General features: G+C 50.2%; 1 protein-coding gene across 7 annotated transcripts; it reads left to right on the top strand.

Annotated features, from left to right (window-relative positions):
- The first annotated feature begins 1548 nt into the window (after positions 1-1548).
- Positions 1549-17521, top strand: USP11 (ubiquitin specific peptidase 11). 7 transcript variants are annotated; one of them, XM_036117289.2, is made up of 21 exons: positions 1550-1743; positions 8992-9101; positions 9278-9408; positions 9690-9807; positions 10199-10344; positions 10468-10529; positions 10655-10754; positions 11123-11296; positions 11383-11541; positions 11881-12105; positions 12241-12324; positions 12422-12516; positions 13502-13708; positions 14393-14445; positions 14625-14882; positions 14956-15026; positions 15216-15328; positions 16304-16453; positions 16542-16657; positions 16834-16922; positions 17008-17521. In XM_036117289.2, the coding sequence occupies exons 1-21, from the start codon at positions 1598-1600 to the stop codon at positions 17143-17145; spliced, it is 2745 nt and encodes a 914-aa protein (XP_035973182.2). In that variant the 5' UTR covers positions 1550-1597; the 3' UTR covers positions 17146-17521. The 7 variants fall into 7 exon arrangements, with proteins under 7 accessions (XP_035973185.1, XP_035973182.2, XP_035973183.2 ...); XM_036117290.2 differs by having other exon boundaries at positions 14622-14867; XM_036117288.2 differs by having other exon boundaries at positions 14622-14882.
- Positions 17522-18979: the final 1458 nt, after the last annotated feature.

The raw sequence follows: 18979 nt of genomic DNA, 5'->3' as shown, positions 1-18979 counted from the left end.
CAGGTCTGGGCTAGGGGCTGGAATCACAGCAATAAAGACACAATCCCTGCTCTAAAGAAGTTAACTGAAAATAGAGGTAAATCATGATGTCTGGTGGATGGGTGGGGTTTGAAAATGTGCAAGGAGAGGGTATTCTGGACACTCCAGGCCCAGGGAGCTGTGTGCACCAGCCTAGAGGTGTGGGAAGGCAAGCTGTGGTCTTGCTTGTGGGGATGGGTGGTAAGGAAGTCACTGAACCAGAGCCACAATCACCAGCCTGTCTTAGGGGGCAGCCAACAGGCAGGTAGATACAGGGAGCCAGAGACTGAAATATTCAAGTTATCAACAAGAGGTAGGGCTGGAAGCCCCAGGAGATAAGGATGGCAGAGCCTAGTGCAGTGGTTCTCAACCAGTGATCTCCACCCCCAGTGAACACTGGCAATGTCTAGAGACACTTCTGGGAATGAGACAATGAGGGCATGATAACTTGCTATTCAGTGGGTAAAGGGCAGGGATGCAGCTAAATATGCTACAATGCTTCCCATAACAGAGAAATGTCAATAGCGCCTAGGTTGAGAACCCCTGGCCTGGTGCAATGGTTCTAAACTTTGGTCACAATCCCCTTATAGTCTTAAAAATTGAGGACGTCTAAAGAGCTTTTGCTTATGTAGCCTTGGAATATTCCACACACACGCAAAAGAGAATGAAAATGAAAAAGTATTGTGAAAATAGTTCTGACTTTGTGAAACGCTCCTGAGAAGGTCTCCTCAACTAGTAGGAAGACTCGAACCACAGACTGAGAATCTATGGCCTGGTGCTTAAGGTCACAGCTCTGAGTTCGAACCACAGCTCAGCCATTTACCAGCCCGGACAAAATGAATTAACGTTTCTGGTCCTCAGCTTGCCCCACTGAAGTCCATAGGTGACCATGATATTTATCTACTGCCTAAGGCTACTATTTACGTGCAATAAAGCACTTAAACAGGGCCAATTATTAGTTATCATTGCTATAACGCCAACAAATACACTGGGCCTGAGGCTGACTTGCCTTCAACACGTTTGCCAAGAAAATAAACCTAGTTCAGGCAGGGAAGCGGCCCGCAGGCCTGGGTGGTGACCTTTTTTGTACCAGGTTTTGATGGACGAGAAGAGCAGTGCAATGAAGGTAGGGCATTCTGGTCAGGCTAACAAAAACTCTCAGGGCAGGGGCCGCGGTTCCCCAGCAGAGCACGGGACCGAGAAAGCCCGGAACCTTTGTGTCCCTGAGCATTCCCCAAAATGTCCTCGTCCATACCGGGGACCTCCGCCTCCACCTTTCCACACAACCTTTTGCCCAGACGCAACATGGCGTTAAAATCCTACAAGGCACCTTTGTCTTTCTTAGTTCCCATCTGGAGGTTTTACCCCGCCCATTGGCCGCAGAGATCACCGCCCAGAGTCCGATGCCCGCCTAGCCCCTCCGCGCGTCCGAGCGTGGGGTCCCTTTCCAAGATGGCAGTAGCCCCCTGGCTGTTTGGGGGGCTCTGTTTCCGTTTCCGGGACCAGAATCCGGAAGTAGCCGTTGAGGGGCCTCTTCCTATCTCCAGCTGCGGTAGCTGCGAGAGGAGGGCGAACGGTGATGGCGGCGGTCGCAGCGAATGTGGCGGCTGCGGCCGAGGACCGAGAGCCGCAGCGCGAAGAAGTGCCGGGCCTTGAGAGCCAGCGGCGCCAGATCGAGAATGGCAAGAGTGGGCGAGAGCGTCCACTGCGGGCTGGCGAAAGCTGGTGAGGCAGGGCGGCGAGCAGAGCCTCTGCTGAGGGGCAAGTGGGGGCGTTGGCGACGGTGGGGGACGTAACGGCCGAGGTCCAAAGAACTGCCGTGGGGGCGGGAGAGTGACTTGTGGGACTGAGGACGGGAGGGGCGGGGAAGTGCCTGTGAGTGGATCGCCTTGTTTGGGAAAGAGGCGGGGCCTGTATGGTGGCGCCCGAGGCCTGAGAACAGGAGAGGGTTTGTGGTGGAGAGGCGGGGGGGCGGGGCCTGAGAAAGAAACGGCCATGGGGGCGGGGCCGGGCCTGCGTGGTGGCACTCAGAACCTGGGAAAGGGCGGTCTCGGCGGCTGAGGCCGAGGGGCGTGGTCTGCGTGGCGTTAAGTAGCATCTGGCGGCAGGGGCGGCCTGCGGTTGCTTGGAGCCTGAGAATTAGGCAAGGGGGATGACGTCAGGCAGAAGAGCGGAATCTGAGCCGTAGAGCTGTGGGCGGGAGGGAGGGACTCGGAGCCTGCGTGGTGGAGGGAGCTGGCGCCTGGGAACGAGGCTTGTGACGTGAGCCGAGGGGCGTGTCCTGAGGCCGAGGAAAGACTGCAGAGGGGAGGTGGCGCCTGTGAAGCAGAAAATGGCGCCTGCGAATGAGCAAAGTTTGTGACGCGGCGAGGTTTTTGCCTCTGGCCGAGGCCTTCTTCCCAGGACGGGAGAAAGTGCAGGTGATTGGCACGGGAGGGGCCTTCGATGTTACATTTGCTTTCTGTTGTAGTACTGTTTTGTTTTTGTAATCAGGAGAAATAGCTATTTAAAAAAATGTCAATGCGTATCTTGATAAATCGGCTTGTTTTACTGATTTTGGCTAACCAGTGCTTGAAATGTACTGTTTCTGGGTTTATTTTGTTTCTCGCCGAGTTGCATCTCATTGTCTAAATTGTGATATACGTAAGACCTAAAAAGATTGCATAAAACGTTTACGTAGCCCAGATTGATGGACATTCTGTAAAAAATAAACGGCCTGTGCTCTTCAAAAATCTCAAGGTCGTGAAAGACAAAGGATGAAGAACTGTTCCAGATTGAAGGAATTAATGGGATTTAAAGAGTCACGATAACTAAATGCAATGTGTGATCCTGGATTGGATCCTGGAGCAGAAAAAAATAAATTACTTTTTAAAAATCAGGGTTTTTTTCTCATAGAATTAATTTTCTCTTTTTTACTGTAAAAGATGTTAATGGGGAAATTGGTGAAATTTGACTGAGACTTGTAGATTAGATATTAGTAGTGATAATATCTTGCTTTGGATAATTGTATTGTGGTTATGAAAGAGTATCTTTTTTTTTTAAGGGAATACATACCGAAATTTTTACGGATAAAGAACCATCGTGTAAGCCGCTTACTCGCAAATGGTTGGAAAAAATAGCGTATATAAAGATGTATTTAAAGAAACAATGATCGGGCGAATGGCAAAAATGTTAAAAATTTGGGGAATCTGGATGAAGGGTATACGGGAATTTTTTATATTTTGCAATTTTTCTGAGTCTATTTCAAATTAAAAATATTAAAGAATAATAAAACAAAAATTTGTGAATTCACCATTCAGGTTAAGATTCAGACTGTTAGCTTAAGAAATCCTGTGCCCCTCGGATGAAAATCCCTCTCCCTGCGCCACTATTATCCTGAATTTTTCAGTTTGTTAACGTTTTTCCACTTCTGTACGCATCCCTAAGTAGTATTTGTGTCTAAGCTTTCATTTTATGGAGGATACATGTGAAATCATACTAGATGCCTGCCGTGTGCCCTTCGCATCATATCAGGTGGTACATGGTATCCACATGACGTCATTGGTGACGTTAGCCTTGATCATTTGGTGAAGATGGTATCTGCCCTGTTTCTCCACTGTAAAGGTACTATTTTTCTCTTTCCGTACACAGTAAAACTTTTAAAAACATTTATGTCCATCCATTCCTCAAAACGTTTTAACGGCTTCCCATCTCGTGCAGTGTAAATGCTAACATTCTTACAATGACTAGCGAGGCTGGTCCCCGGCTCTGATTGCTTCTCTGATCTCGCCTCTGATTACCACCCCCCCCCCCCCAAACTCTCTCCATCCGGCCATATTGGACTCTTGCTGTTCCTCTCACACCGCGGGCATGCTCTCACCTGAGGGCTTTTCTGAGTGAGGTTTGCTCATTTTACAGAGTTTCTAATCACAGTGCTAGTGAGATACATGTATCCCTGTTACTGGAAAGTACAGAGACAAGTTGAGATTCCCCAGATAGGGAGTACGAAACCTTTTTTTTTTTTTTTTTTTTAACTGTTGCGCTGTAGCTCTCCAGCAAGGAAAAGCTTCATTCCGTCCTGAGAACAAACAACAGTAACTGGAACGTTTTTTATAGTTCATTTGGATGTGTTCAGACAGGGTTGGGGGCTTCTGTTCCTGCCGCATCCTGCCTTTACAGCGTCCTGGTGACAATACCCTTTAAAATTACCTCACGGGTGTGGGTTTCCTTTTTGGGGTGTTGAAAATGTTTTGGAACTAGATAGAGGTCGTGGTTGCACAATATTGTGAATGTACTAAATGCCACCGAACTGTTCACTTGAAAATGGTTAATTTTATGTGAATTTTTAAAATTATGTTCTGTCAATAAAAAAAAATTACCCCACCAATGTTGGTTCAGTATTGAAGCCAGTTCATCTCTGCAATTGTGGCTGATGTGAAGCGTTTTACCTTACCTCCATTTTTTAAATGCTGATCTACTTAGGTGAGAGCAAAGCATCTCAAGGTTCTTTAATTTGCTTTTCATTTTATAGAGGTTTGCTGCAGTGGTCAGGAAATTTGTGTTTACAAAGCATTTCGAAGTCATGGACTAAATCCCCAAATCATATCTCTAATTAATCAATATTAATATTTTGCACCTTCTTTTTGTCAGTTGGCAGATCTGGGCAAGGGCAAGTAATTTGGCCATCTGAACTGATTTAATTTCTAGAAGTTTCTATTTTAAGAGTAAATTCAAATCTATGATAATAAAGCCTCCTTGGCAAATTCCAGTTTTTCTTTTTAAGGATGAACCATCTACAAACATAATTAAATCAGGGAGAGTGGAGGGAGTCTCTAGAAGGTTTGTGCAGGGTGCGGGTAGTTTCCTAGCAGGTAAGCAGGCAAGGGGTTCTTTGTTCAGGTAAAGGAAGGAGTGTGGCTGGGTTCAGTATTGCAGAGTGGATGGAGATGTATGAAGGGAAAGTGACGGTGTTCCGTTAGAGGTTAAGGACTAGCCTAGGAATGTTGAGGGTTTTCTGTCAGTGGAGAAGCCTGCACAGCACAGGGGACCATTGAGTGTAATGAAGACGTTAGAACTAAATCAACAATTTTCACGTTTGCTTGGTGATTGCTGCTATAGCTCTTAAACAAGGTGGATATGCCCTGACTTCTGGATCTAATGAAAGACTGAAATAAACAGTAGGCCTCTGGCAATTCCCTTGTCATTGAGTCGGTCCCCCTAGTGCTTGCTCAGACTTTGCATGAACCAGGGGGAAGAGAGTTTGTGAGTTTAGGGTCCTGGACTGGGGAATCTTTTGGTAAATAGTAATTGCACCAGTCTTTGTTGCTTAAACATGAATATGCTTTTTAGCTTGAAAAATATGCAATTATTGAAAGATATTTGCGATTCTAATTCTAATTAACGTAATTAAGCTAGGAAGATAAACTTGCTTTTTGATTTGTCATCTTTAAAAAATACCGAGTTTTTTTTTTTTAAGATTTTATTTATTTATTTGACACAGAGAGAGAGAGAGCGAGAGCAGGAACACAAGCAGGGGGAGCGGGAGAGGGAGAAGCAGGCTCCCTGCGGAGCAGGGAGCCCGATGCGGGGCTCAATCCCAGGACCCTGGGATCATGACCTGAGGCGAAGGCAGACGCTTAACGACTGAGCCACCCAGGCGCCCCCAAAGTACCGAGTTTGTTAAAGAGTACACTTATCACGATGACCACTGAGTAATGTATAGAATTGTTGAGTCACTATATTGTACACCTGAAACTAACTCTGCGTTAACTATACTAGAATTAAAATAAAAAACTTAATAAAACTTAAAGAAAATGTTAAGTTTGGAAAATGAAAGAGCTTTTATAAAAATTTTAAGTTCATTGAAATTTGGAGAATTTTAATCAAACCTAATTATGCCTATTGCCATTCTTTTTATAGGGCAGTGGAGTAAATCTTTGTGTTATCTCCCAGACAGTAGTTTAGCCATAAAAGAACATTTGAACAGTATTATTATTCAGAATTGGGGAAAGACAAATCAAGAATAGTTGTTAGAAGAAAAAGATATAAATTGAAGTAAGGAAAAAATTACTTATAGTCAACTTTGTAAAAACGCAGTGATAAATAACAAAGATGAGTAGAAGCTTAATTTTTTTGATGTCAGAAAACACCAAGAGTTAATAATTTGGTGATAAAAAAGGAACTTATAATCTGGGCATAAAATAATGACATTTGACAGAAAAGGCCCAAATTCTAATTTTCATCCTTTGGTACATTATTGATGTAACAATTTATAGTAAAGGATTCATTTATATGCCACTATGTACATCTATTTAGGCTTATACGGATATATAAATAATAAACTTAGAACAACATAGTATTACATTTACCATCTGAATAGGCTAACAAAGCTTTTAATAAACAAATAGGAAAAAAAATAGGAAATCCTATTTCCTCATTTATATCCATATTTCTATTTCTCTCTGATTATTGTATCTAGTATAATTGACCTGTTACGTATATTGTTATCTTAACCAGTATAACCAATTTTCTTCAGACACGATAGAAAACCAGAGGACAAAAAACATTGCTTAGTAATTTTTTCCATAAGCACATATTTCATAAGCATTTCAGCAAATTTGAGGAAACACAAACATAAATGACTTTAGCACGATCTGTTGTATTTCTATATACTAGCAGGAAGAAACTGGAAAATTAAAATTTAAAAGATACCTTTTATGATCGCCCCCTCCCAAATCAAATACCTAGGGGTAAATCTAACAATGTGGGTGCTTCCCTATCAGACAATGACAGCTCTGTCATGACTGCCATCTGGGCTGACAGATTATGAGACATCCCAATTTCAGAGATGTTAAACATTTCTAAAGTGTCCTTGAATTGGAGAAATCTGGTATTCTTATTCTGTAAAAATTGGTATAAAACTTCAGGCTCCTGTGAAGACTTTAGAAATTCAGGTTGTAGCCAGGTACGAGGGGTTTTGCTTACTGCTACAGGGTAATTTTTTTTTTAATTGAAGTATAGTTGATACACAGTGTTCCATTAGTTCCAGGTGTATGCTACAGAGTGGTTTTAATGTTAATTTTCCTTAAAAATCTGCTCTTAAAAAAAAGTTGAGTAGTGCCTCCCCTTGCCTTGAAAATCCCAGTCACCCTAAAGGAGCTTTAGGGAAGAAGTTAACCTCATAGACTGTCAGTGGAGGCAGTGAAAGCCTCAGGGAAGGGTAGAGGTGGGTTTGCAGGTATGAGTGGCGGAGGGGTAGGGGTCAGTGATGGGGTATTCCAGAAGAGTAATGGGAGATTTGTGGCATAGGCTACTGGGGCAGGGAGGGTGTGTGTTCCTAGTATGAGTGACGTGCAGGGGGGTCAGTGCAGCAAAAACAAACAACAAAACCCCACCAAAATGTGTGCCTATCTGGGTGACTTGTGACTATTGCAAGGTTTTCTAGGCCTCCATCCCCCCTCACCTCCCTCATCCTTTTATGAACACAGGAAAAGTTGCCATTTTAAAGAATCCCATTGATAGGGTTACATTGCTGGAACACTAATCACTACAGCATGAGAGTAATATTTTAAAAAAGTGTTTATTTGAGGCAGTTAACTATCTGGGATAGCCTCTTATGTGTCAAAAATCCCATAGCAGAGCAGGTTTGTGTGTGAGTGAGTGTGGGACCGGGGTTGTGTGTAAGCTTTGAGGTCCAAGCCCTGAGATTGAAACCGTAACTGCTGACATTCATTTAGCATTTTTACTCTTATGTCAAGTCTCTTCTGGACTTGAGAATTGCTCATGACATTTTACAGGGGCAGGCTTCAGCAGTCCTAAATGTTTATCCTAGGTGTCGTGCATATAAGAGTTTCTCTTTTTAAAAGAGAGCTGGCCAAGCTGTACACTTTAAAATGGTTCAGGTCATGATCCCAGGGTCCTGGGATCGAGCCCCACATTGGGCTCTCTGCTCAGCGGGAAGCCTGCTTCTCCCTCTGCTTGTGTTGCCTCCCTCGCTGTCTCTATCTCTCTCAAATAAATAAATAAAATCTTAAAAAATTAAATAAATAAATGGTTCAGATGGTAAATTTTATGGTATGTGCTGCTTTTTGCCACAATTAAAAAAAATAGAGGGACGCCTGGGGGTCTCAGTCGGTTAAGCATCTGCCTTCAGCTCAGGTCATGATCCTGGGGTCCTGGGATCGAGCCCCGCATCGGGCTCCCTGCTAAGCAGAGAACCTGCTCCTCCCTCTCCTCCCCGCTCCTGCTCTCTCTCACTATCTCTGTCTCTCTCTCAAATAAATGAATAAAATCTTAAAAAAAAAAAAAAAGAACGAGCTAGTTACCGTAAGCTGGGAGATCTATTATGAAGCTAAAATAAATCCTCAAAACAAAAATGACGAAAAATGGTGAGATGCAGTCTTTGAAGGAAAACCTTGTGATTCTTTTAGCATTTTAAATTCTTCTCAGTTTCTGAGCAGATTTCCAGAATTTAATAATTCATTTCTTATTCTCCATTTATATATCCTTTACAAACACTGCACACTTAATGAATGGCTAAATCTTTAAAACATTAGCTGTAAATAACGAGTAATTTGCAGCCTAATTCTTTGTTCTGTAATAAAACCTCGTATTTCCTGGCACTATGCATGTGGGTTTGTGGTTTGTTTTGTCTTGTTTTGTTTGGGGTTTTGCCATTTTCTGTTTTTAATCAAATCTCTTTTAGTGTCCTAAGAAATTAGGTAATCTGTTAAAACCTGAGTTTCGCTGAATAAATTTTGCTTCTAATTATTTTTATATGATGGTGAAGCTTTTTTTTTTCATGTTGAGTTCTGGGAGAGATTTCCCTTTTTTATTGAGATATAATTGACATACAACATGGTATTAGTTTTAGGTGTACGTGAAATTTGTCATGTCGACTTGCAGTGTGTTGATCCTTTTAGTCTAATAACCATGGGAAGTGGTACCACTAACTCCAGGTAACCATGTGACACCCTTGTTACCTGTCTGGTCCAGGTTCCTCGTGGAGCAGCACTGGTACAAACAGTGGGAAGTGTACGTGCAGGGAGGAGACCAGGACTCCGGCACCTTCCCTGGCTGCATCAATAATGCTGACCTCTTTGAAGGTACCAGGCCTCTCCCTCCCCACCCCAGCCAAGCCCTGGTGTTCTTGTCCCCTCTGTGCTTACAACAAACGATCATAAGCCTCTTCACTGAGCTATGTCATTGGTGAGATGGCCAGAGTGACTTACCACTTTCCTTCCCTGATTCTTCCTCTGCCGCCTTCCTCTGCCCCCGGCAGACCAGGTAAACTGGCGCCTCAAGAAGGGTCTAGTGGAAGGTGAAGACTATGTGCTGCTCCCGGCGGCTGCTTGGCATTACCTGGTCGACTGGTACGGTCTAGAGCATGGCCAGCCACCCATTGAACGCAAGGTATAGCAGATGGGGAGGGTGCTCAGGGTAGATTCTTGGGGGATGGGGTGGGAGAAAGGCCTTGTAGGCCCAGGATGGGTGTAGACCAGTGTGTACATGGGTCTCCACGTATGCTGTGTAGATAACACCTTGTCTGTGCTCCTCCCCCCTCAAGTATCTTGGTGTGTCCCAGGTGTGTGTTAGTCTGCATGCATGCTCCTCTGATCTTAGAGGTCGTCGTGCCTGTGTCTGTGTATCTGTTAATGTGGGTGCGCCCGCGTGTGCACCCCTCCACCTTCCAGGTTGTGGAGCTGCCCAGCGTCCAGAAGGTCGAAGTGTACCCAGTAGAACTGCTGCTTGTCCGGCACAGTGATATGGACACACCTCACACTGCTCAATTCAGCCATACAGATTCTGTTGGTGAGTCTGAGGGCCACAGAATGAGGTAGCCTTCCCACAGCTCAGTGACCTAAGAATGCCTGGGCTTTCTTTGGCTGTGGCCGACTGAGAAAGCATCGGTCAGACTTCGGAGGACCAAGAAGGTATTGATCGAGTTGGGCGGAGGCCCTGAGGGGGTGCCCTAAAATCCCAAGGCGGGGGGGTGCGAGCTGCATTCCCGTGGCTTAGATGGTATGGCAGGCTGGGGGTCTCAGGTCCCGAGCGGGCATCCGTCATTCGGAGAGCGTTCGGGGACACGAGGTATTGGCCGAGTGTGCCCAGTCTGTGAGGATGAGTCAGGGGCTGATGCTGAGATGGGTGGATCATTCAGGGTCTCAGGAAGACCTTGAGTGTGCTCTGCCACCTTCCACAGACCTCGTTTTGCGCACCGCCCGAGAGCAATTTCTGGTGAGCCCCCAGGAAGAGACACGGCTGTGGATCAAGAACGCAGAGGGCTCTTTTGAGAGATTGTGCAACACCCGCGTCACACTTCTTGACGCTGCCCTCAGGACTGGGCAGGTGAGGGTGCGGACGGCCCTCCTGCTCACCACCGTGCTCTCAGGTCGGGGCAAGTGAGGGTGACGTGCCCGTAGGCCCTCCGTGAGTGCCTTTCCTGCTTTTCTTTTCTCTTCCTCGACCCAGGTGGTCATCATGGAGACCCGAAACAAGGATGGCACTTGGCCCAGTGCCCAGCCACAGGCCGTGTAAGCCTCTAGAGTGTCTGGTTCAGAGTGGGGTCCCCCCAGTAGGCAGGATGACTGAGTTCATGAGCCCATTTCACCTGCACGTCTTTGGCCTTCAGCTGATAACCGTTTCCCCTCCACCCTAGGAACACTGCGTTGGAGGAGGAGGAGGAATTCCAGGGCCAGCCAGGCATCTGTGGTCTCACCAACCTGGGCAACACGTGCTTCATGAACTCGGCCCTGCAGGTTGGGCGGGTAGAGCTGTGTCTGGCGCAGCCGCAGGGGTGGGCTTCAAGTGACGAGGATTGGGGGGGGACTGCAGGCCAAGGGGTCAGGTTGAAAGCTGGGGCCCCACACGTCGGACTTGACGTGCCCACGGTCCTCCCTGAAACATCAGCACCTTCTCCCTCGGCTTGCCCGTTTTCCGGGTTCTTCTCTCCTTCGTCACTGCGTTCTTCCTTTTCTCGAAATGCTGCTGCCTTCTCTCCCCCACCTTTTTGTCCCCCTCCCCCCCTTTCTCTCTCCTTCCTCTTTGCTTCCTTCTCTCTGTCTCCACCTTGGTCACCCCTCTCCCCTCTCCTCTGCCCCATTTTCCCGGGCCCTGCCTCCTGCAGTGCCTCAGCAACGTGCCACAGCTCACCGAGTACTTCCTTAAAAACCGCTACCTGGAGGAGCTCAACTTCTGCAACCCGCTGGGCATGAAGGGGGAGATCGCAGAGGCCTACGCGGACCTGGTGAAGCAGGCCTGGTCTGGCCACCACCGGTCCATCGTGCCTCATGTGTTTAAGGTGTGACTCAGGCCTGGGCTGCCCCTGCCCACGCACCCCCCCCCCCCGACTCCCTATCGCTCTGACCACCCTGCCCATCTTCTCAGACCAAGGTCGGCCACTTTGCGTCCCAGTTTCTGGGCTACCAGCAGCATGACTCACAGGAGCTGCTATCGTTCCTCCTGGATGGGCTGCATGAGGACCTCAATCGTGTCAAAAAGAAGGAATATGTGGAGTTGTGCGATGCTGCTGGGCGGCCAGATCAGGTGGGGGCACTCCTCAGAGACCCCTATGCTGAGAGCTCCATTAAAGCCACCAGGGCCTCTGCTTCAGAGATCCTGTGGCCTCCCTGGGGTATCCCACACCCCACCTGACCTCATCTCCAACCCTAGTCCCAGCCCGGGCTCCCGCCCAGAGTTAACCCTCCTGCCCAAAGAAACCCCAGCCTGACCGTGAGCACAGCCTCCAGGTAGCCCTAGCTGTGACTCTGTGTCTGGACTTTGCCATGGCCCTCACCTGGACTTCATCCCCATTCACATCCACCCCAAACTACGGTTTCCCCTGCCCCAGGCAAGCCTTATCACCCAACATGACACTCTCAACAGGAGGTCGCTCAGGAGGCCTGGCAGAACCACAAACGGCGGAATGATTCTGTGATCGTGGACACTTTCCACGGTCTCTTCAAGTCCACGCTGGTGTGCCCTGATTGTGGCAATGTGTCTGTGACCTTCGACCCCTTCTGCTACCTCAGCGTCCCATTGCCTGTCAGCCACAAGAGGGTCATGGAGGTCTTCTTTGTCTCCATGGATCCTCGCCGCAAGCCAGAGCAGGTATGGGCTCATGGTGACGTAGGAACGTAACGAGGGATGTAGTCAGAGGTTGATGACTCTGCCATACCTTAATGTTGCCCACACTGACTCACCACACCCCCCTCTGCTCTTTTGTGGACACGGTTTCTCCCTCAGCACCGGCTCGTGGTCCCCAAGAAGGGCAAGATCTCGGATCTGTGTGTGGCTCTGGCCAAACACACTGGCATGTCGCCAGAGAGGGTGAGGCGCTTGGAGGCACAGGGAGGGTAGGATTTAGGGGCAGGGGGCCCGGGGAGACCTTGCAGACTGACCAGCCTCCTCTGCATTCCATTCCCAGATGATGGTGGCCGATGTCTTCAGTCACCGCTTCTATAAGATCTACCAGCTGGAGGAGTCTCTGAGCAGCATCTTGGACCGAGATGATATTTTCATGTGAGTGAGGGGGCCAGGAGACTTAGGGGTGCCTCAGGAATCTCCTCCTCTTAACCAACTTCCCTGCCCCCCCTTTGGCCTGATTCACAGGGCACCTGCCTTGTGCAGGGCTTTGGTCATGGGCTTTAGTAGGGCAGGAGGCTTGGGGCTGTCAGTGGGGTGGGTGAGACATCCTTATACAGGGTGTTCTTGGGTGTTTTATTTCTTGTTCCGTGATGAAGGCTCCTGTTTCTTCTTCATTTTATTCAGCGGTCACTGAGAATCTCCTGTCTACCAGGTGCTTGAACCGTGTTCCTTACTCCTATTGCAGTCCTCAAAAACCAACAAGGATTTTGGAAATAGGGAACACTAAGATATTTTCTGAACATAAGAGTATTCAGAATAAATTTGAAATCTTTGGGTAACTAAAATAGAAAGTGCAGGGGCGCCTGGGTGGCTCAGTTAGTTAAACATCCGACTCGTGATTTTGGCTCAGGTCATGATCTCAGGGTTGTGAGATCGAGCCCTGCATCAGGCTCTGTGCTCAGTGGGGAGTCTGCTTGAGATTCTTTCCCTCTGCCTTTCCCCCCACTTGCACTTGTGTGCATGCTCTCTCTCGCTCTCGCTCTCGCTCTCTCGCTCGCTCTCTCAAATAAATAAATCTTTAAAAAAATAAAATAGAAAGTGCATCCTGAGTAGAGAAAGTCTTTTTAAACCAAGGAGGGTTTTCCAAAAAGAAAATGGTTTTAGATTCCTTTGTCACTAAAAATTTCTGTTACTCTCCTCAGCGCTTTCTTAGCACCAGAGCGCTTTGTAAAACATCACGCAAACAAAGTGTTGAACCATCTACCAGTCTGTAAAGCACAAAACACCGGGTGGCTCTTCAGACCCTTTAAAGAAATATTTTCAGGCCGTGAGGAGTGGGTGGGTGAAGCAACTGGGGCAGAGTCCCCAAGTCCCTCTGGCGTGTCCTGATCAGGTGTGACCCGACGTTCACCCCCTACAGATACGAGGTGTCAGGCAGGTCTGCTATTGGTGAGAACTCCAGGGAGGACGTTGTGCTTCCTATCTACCTGCGGGAGCGCACCCCAGCCCGGGACTACAACAACTCTTACTACGGCCTCATGCTCTTTGGGCACCCGCTCCTGGTGTCGGTGCCCCGTGACCGGCTCTCCTGGGATGCCCTCTATCACATCCTGCTCTACCGCCTCTCGTGAGTCTGCCTTTTGGGGGGCCGGGGGGGGAAGGTGGAGTCTGAACTCAGACCTGGGTGTCGAGCTGCTTATTGCCAACCCTCTTCCACTTCCAAAAGACAGCTAAGCTTAACGTGGCCAGAGAGGAACTTGGAGGGGTTTTTTTCTTGGTCTAAGCCTCTGGCTTTGCCGCTGCCTCTCCTGGGTGTTGGGGATAACAGGGGTCAACAAAATGGACAAAATACACACGACTTTGTCTCGTACTTGAGTACCCTGTCCTTGGTGAGGCATGGTTATTTGGATTTTTACGAAGAGATCTCCATGGTGCCTAAAATCCAGAGTCCTTAGCGAGGCAAACAGAGCAGTGCGCTCTCTGACTTAATCTCTCCTTCATGTTGCACTAACAGGTCCATTGCTCAGAGGCCTGCCCTGATCAAAGTTTGCAGTTGATGGTGTGTTCATTTAAAGTGGCTCACCATACTTAAGGTCCATACTCCTTAGCCATGGCTCACGAGACCCTACCTTGTCAAGCCACCTCTTCATGCGTTTCTGTGTCATCTCTTGAGACCTTCCAGGGTCAGCGTGAATGACTGCTTGTGTGGGGCTTCGCTGGTGGTTTCCCGTCAGAAGCAAAGTAGTATCCTGGGCCCTGGACTCCCTGCCCTCGTGCCCCTCCTCAAGAGTCTCCTGTGCTCTCTTTGCAGGCGCTATGTGACCAGGCCCAGCTCGGATGACGAGGACGACGGGGATGAGAAAGGTGAGGAGGAGGAAGGAGAGAGCATCGACAAGGATGAGGGTCTGTACAGGCCGTGCCAGGGCCCAGGGGAGGGTCAGTGGGGGCGGGGGTCTGCGGGACGTCCACCTGGATGCACGCTGCTGCTCAGCCACTTGGGGCTCACACAGACCCGTGTCTGCCGCCCTCCCCTATCCTAGCAGACATGGAGGATAAGGACAACATCCCCAAGCCGGGACATGTGGCTGGGGGCAGCTCCCAAGATTCTGGGCCGGAGCAGGCTGGGCCCAGCTCCGGAGTCGCGGGCGGGAGCCGGGCCCCCGTGGACAACTCCCCTGGACCATCTCACTGGCCCCAGAGGGCGCGGCGCAAGCACCTGTTCACCCTGCAGACCGTGAACTCCAATGGGACCAGCGACCGCTCGACCTTCAACGAGGATACCCATGGTGTCTCCTTCAGCTGTGAGCCAGGGTTGGGAGGCGGGAGGGGGGTTTCCTTGGCAGCAGGGCCCATGACCACCTCCCTCGCCCCCAGCCCAGCCGTACATCGCCATCGACTGGGAGCCAGAGATGAAGAAGCGTTACTATGACGAGGTGGAGGCTGAGGTAAACGAGATCCCAGTTGCTTGCGTCCCGCCCCCGCAACCCTTCACCCCCGCCCCTCCCACCTCCAAGCCGTGACCGCAGAGCTCCCCGGGCCTCAGATTCCTAACTTCGGGGTGCACGTCCTTCACCACGGGGCGCGTGTCTTCTGCGTCCGCTCCCTTTCACGTGCTGTCCTCACTCGTGGCGCAGGGCTACGTGAAGCACGACTGCGTCGGGTACGTGCTGAAGAAGGCTCCGGTGCGGCTGCAGGAGTGCATTGAGCTCTTCACCACTGTCGAGACTCTGGAGAAGGAAAATCCCTGGTGAGGGACCAGGCCGGGGTCTCTGGGGCGTAGTTGGGTAGGACCACCTGCCCAGATCCCTCTTACCTGTAAATATCCCTCACTCGGACCCTTCCTGCTACTCTGCCCACCAACACCCAGGCTTAGTCCCACCCGAGAGCCTTTGCCTGTTTGTCCCTCCTTCCAGTCCGGTTATCTGCAGGACCGGACTCCTTCGTTTTGCTCAGGTCTCTGATCAAACGTCAGCTTATCCGAGATCTCTCTTACTACCCTCTTAGAAGCCACTCCCCCCGAGCCATCCCTCCTTCCGTTCCCTCCCCAGGCTCTCTGTTGCCCAGCATCACTCTTTTCCTAGCTCAGTAATACCACTTGTTGGCATGTCCTAGATCTCCTTTTGCTCATTCTTTGTTTTTTTTCCATTAGAGTAAACCCTTGAGGGTGAAGACTTTTAATTTTAAGTATCTGTTGTGTGTCTCTGTCTCTTCTCACTGATTATAATGGTGGGTGGCAGGTGCAGGAGGCGCTCAGTAGCTCCTTGCAGGATGAACAAAATATAAAGGGACAACCGAAAAGATAAAACCGGTCTCAAAAACTAGAGCAACATCTCCGCGGAGCAGGGAGGGACGGAAGTACAAAGTAGTGGCCACAGGACTAGGCAGTAGGTGGTCAGTAAGTACCTGGCAAGTGAGTGAGTGGATAAAATGGAGAAGTAGACGGACAGAGGCAGACTCTAAAATAAGACGAGCATCTCGTGGACCGGAAACGAAAGCAAAACACACACTAGTATAAAAGCATGACAGCCTGGGCAGGTAGATAGTACCTGATGAATGACAGGATTTTAACACGTGGAGAGGGCCAACCGGAGTAATGGGCAGGCTGGAAGGAAGAGCAGCGTCTCTGTGGACCAGATGGGGCCTGTGGGGGCCCCACAGAACAAAGAGCATGCAGTAGGTGCTCAGCGAGTGTGTGTGTGCTGACTTGGGCTCTTGTTTGCAGGTACTGCCCCACCTGCAAGCAGCACCAGCTGGCCACCAAGAAGCTGGACCTGTGGATGCTCCCCGAGACGCTCATCATCCACCTGAAGCGCTTTTCCTACACCAAGTTCTCCCGCGAGAAGCTGGACACCCTTGTGGAGTTTCCTATCCGGTCTGGGCTGGGTCCAGAGCAGGGTGGTTGGGGAGTGGGGGGGAGCAGGGAAGGGGCTCTCTGGGAGTAACCCTGTCCTCCCCCGCAGGGACCTGGACTTCTCCGAGTTTGTCATGAAGCCGCAGAACGAGTCGGCGCCAGAGCTGTACAAATACGATCTCATCGCAGTTTCCAACCATTACGGGGGCCTGCGTGACGGACACTGTATGTGCCGGGCTGTGGCAGGGCTGGCCCGGGGTCGGGGGGGCAGGATATCCCGTGTGTGACGAAGATGAGTGAGCGGGGGGGGGCCAGGTCGTCATGGTGGGCGGAGTGGGGCGGGAACGTGGGAAGCTCTCGGGGGCAGGGGAGTAGGTGTGGACAGCACCCCTCTCTTGCAGACACGACATTTGCCTGCAACAAGGACAGTGGCCAGTGGCACTACTTCGACGACAACAGCGTCTCACCTGTGACTGAGAACCAGATTGAGGTGGGCGCTCCCCCCCCCCGCCCCTCCTCCCGACCCCCATCCCGCAGCCAGCCGGTCCGCACTGACTCCTGTCCTCTCGCTGCAGTCCAAGGCAGCCTACGTTCTCTTCTACCAACGCCAGGATGTGGCGCGTCGCCTGCAGCCCCAGCCCGGCTTAGCTGACCCCCCGGCATCCCCTGCCTGCGATTCCCCGCCCAGCTCTGAGTTCATGGATGTAAACTGAGGGGCCCCGGCCCTGCCGCAGGGAAGGAAGCCATCTCCGCTCTCTTCCTTCCCGCCGCCCCCCCCCTTACCCGTGTTAGGCGCCCCGTGCCAGGCATCGCAGGCTTAGTTGTGGCTACTGTTCTCGTGCCGCTGTATTGCTCTCTCCCGGGGAAGCAGAGGTCGTGTCTCCTCCCGGCAGTGTGTTCCCCGCCTGTGTTTGCCCCTTAGAGCATTAACCTTCCCTTCTATTCTCTATTTATGGTTGTCCCCTTCCCTCTGTCCTCAACCTGGGCTGTTCTGAGGGGGTGGTGGTGGGGTGCACCTGAACACAGAGTGTATTTTCTTATCGAGACCCTGTACCTTCCGCTGTGTATATATAAAGTGCCAGTGTGTTCCTTGGCGGTGTGGTTTTTTCCGCAGGTAGTTCCCGAGCGCCGGTCGGCTGCCTGTGTGCTCGCGCGTGCTTACCGAATGCCAGGTTGCGTGATGAATGCCGCGCCGAGTGCCTGTCGGGCGCCATTTCGGGGGGTGGTGTGAGCGCCATCTGAACGCCGGACACGATTCTCCGCACTAACCGCGTGCCCAGGGTTTTCCTGAGCAGTTTACACACTGACTCACAATCCTCACAACGGTCTCGTGTGGGAGTTGTCATCTCCGGTTTCAGATGGGTAAACTGAGGTACAGAGATCAAGTAATTGCCCAGGTTCTGTCAGATCAGCACACCCTGTTCGTTACACTGGTGTTGGTTCCCGGAGGGGGCGTTTGACCTCTCTGGACCCAAGACAGAAATCTTTCTGTGGACACGGCCTGCCCTACAGCGGGTGTGGGAAACGTACCCCTGGGACAGACAGGCATCCTGTGGGCACGTGCGTGGTTTCTGAACCAGACGACCTCCCAGACCCCCACCTGTGTCCCCAGAGGAGAACTGCAGAGGTGGCACCTGATCCGAACCAGCCAACCCGACAGGACAGATGTGCTGTGTCTCTGTTGTCCCTATACTTAGCCCCCCTGCACCCCCCCACCAGGCAGGGTCCCTCCAGCCTCATCCCGGAGAAGAGGAAGATGGAACCCCTACCACAGAACGGGAACAGCATAGTGTGTATGGGTATAAGACACCATTTAAACACCCAGCATCTCCCAGCTGACCCTCCGCGTAGGCGCCAACCACCTCCTCTAAGAAACAGCTCCCATGGGAGCCGCTGCGGGGTTGAGCAGTGTGGACAGATGTGTGGGATGTGGATGTAAGCAAGCCCGCAGCCCCTCACACTGAGGAAGGGAATCTTGCACAGTGGCGGTTGGGGGACCGTTCCCACAGGAAGGGCCTCAACATCTCCCTGGCAAGCCCCACTCAGGGTCAGTCGGCCCAGCATTAGCACCCGCAAACCTCCCAGTCACGCCGTTGACCCGGGCAAGAAGGGAAGTAGTTGCTGCGAGGAACCCAGCTCAAACTGAAGTAGGCAAAGATAAATACTGTTTCAGGTAGGACCAGATCCAGGAACTCAAAAAAGCAGTCATTTAATCCTCACAAAGACCATATGATTTGAACACTGTTACCCCATTTTGCAGATGAGGAAGCAGGTGTAAAGAGCTGATTCAGAATGGGCTTTAAGTACAGAAAGACCTCATTACCTATGCATCATCAGTCCTGGACGAAGACCTCCTAAAGTGAATCCATTTAAAATAACTTCCCTGATTTAACCAAAAATGTCTTGAAATGACAACACGAGGGGCACCTGGGTGGCTCAGTCGGTTAAGCGGCTGCCTTCGGCCCAGGTCATGATTTCTGGGTCCTGGGATCGAGTCTCACATTTGGCTTGCTGCTCAGTAGGGAGTCCGCTTCTCTCTCTCCGTCT

This window comes from Halichoerus grypus, chromosome X (genome assembly GCF_964656455.1).
Source record: "Halichoerus grypus chromosome X, mHalGry1.hap1.1, whole genome shotgun sequence".
Lineage (NCBI taxonomy): Eukaryota > Metazoa > Chordata > Mammalia > Carnivora > Phocidae > Halichoerus > Halichoerus grypus.
The sequence above is the reverse complement of the archived record's forward strand: the minus strand, read 5'-3'. Positions and strand labels throughout refer to the sequence as shown.

What these genes read in the sequence shown, in the direction of transcription:
- USP11 (XM_036117288.2), top strand. Translation starts at nt 1,598, where the DNA reads ATGGCGGCGGTCGCAGCGAATGTGGCGGCTGCGGCCGAGGACCGAGAG. An exon ending in ATGACGAGGTGGAGGCTGAG is followed by an intron (nt 15,027 to 15,215) that starts GTAAACGAGATC and finishes CTCGTGGCGCAG; the next exon opens with GGCTACGTGAAGCACGACTG. An exon ending in TGACTGAGAACCAGATTGAG is followed by an intron (nt 16,923 to 17,007) that starts GTGGGCGCTCCC and finishes CTCTCGCTGCAG; the next exon opens with TCCAAGGCAGCCTACGTTCT.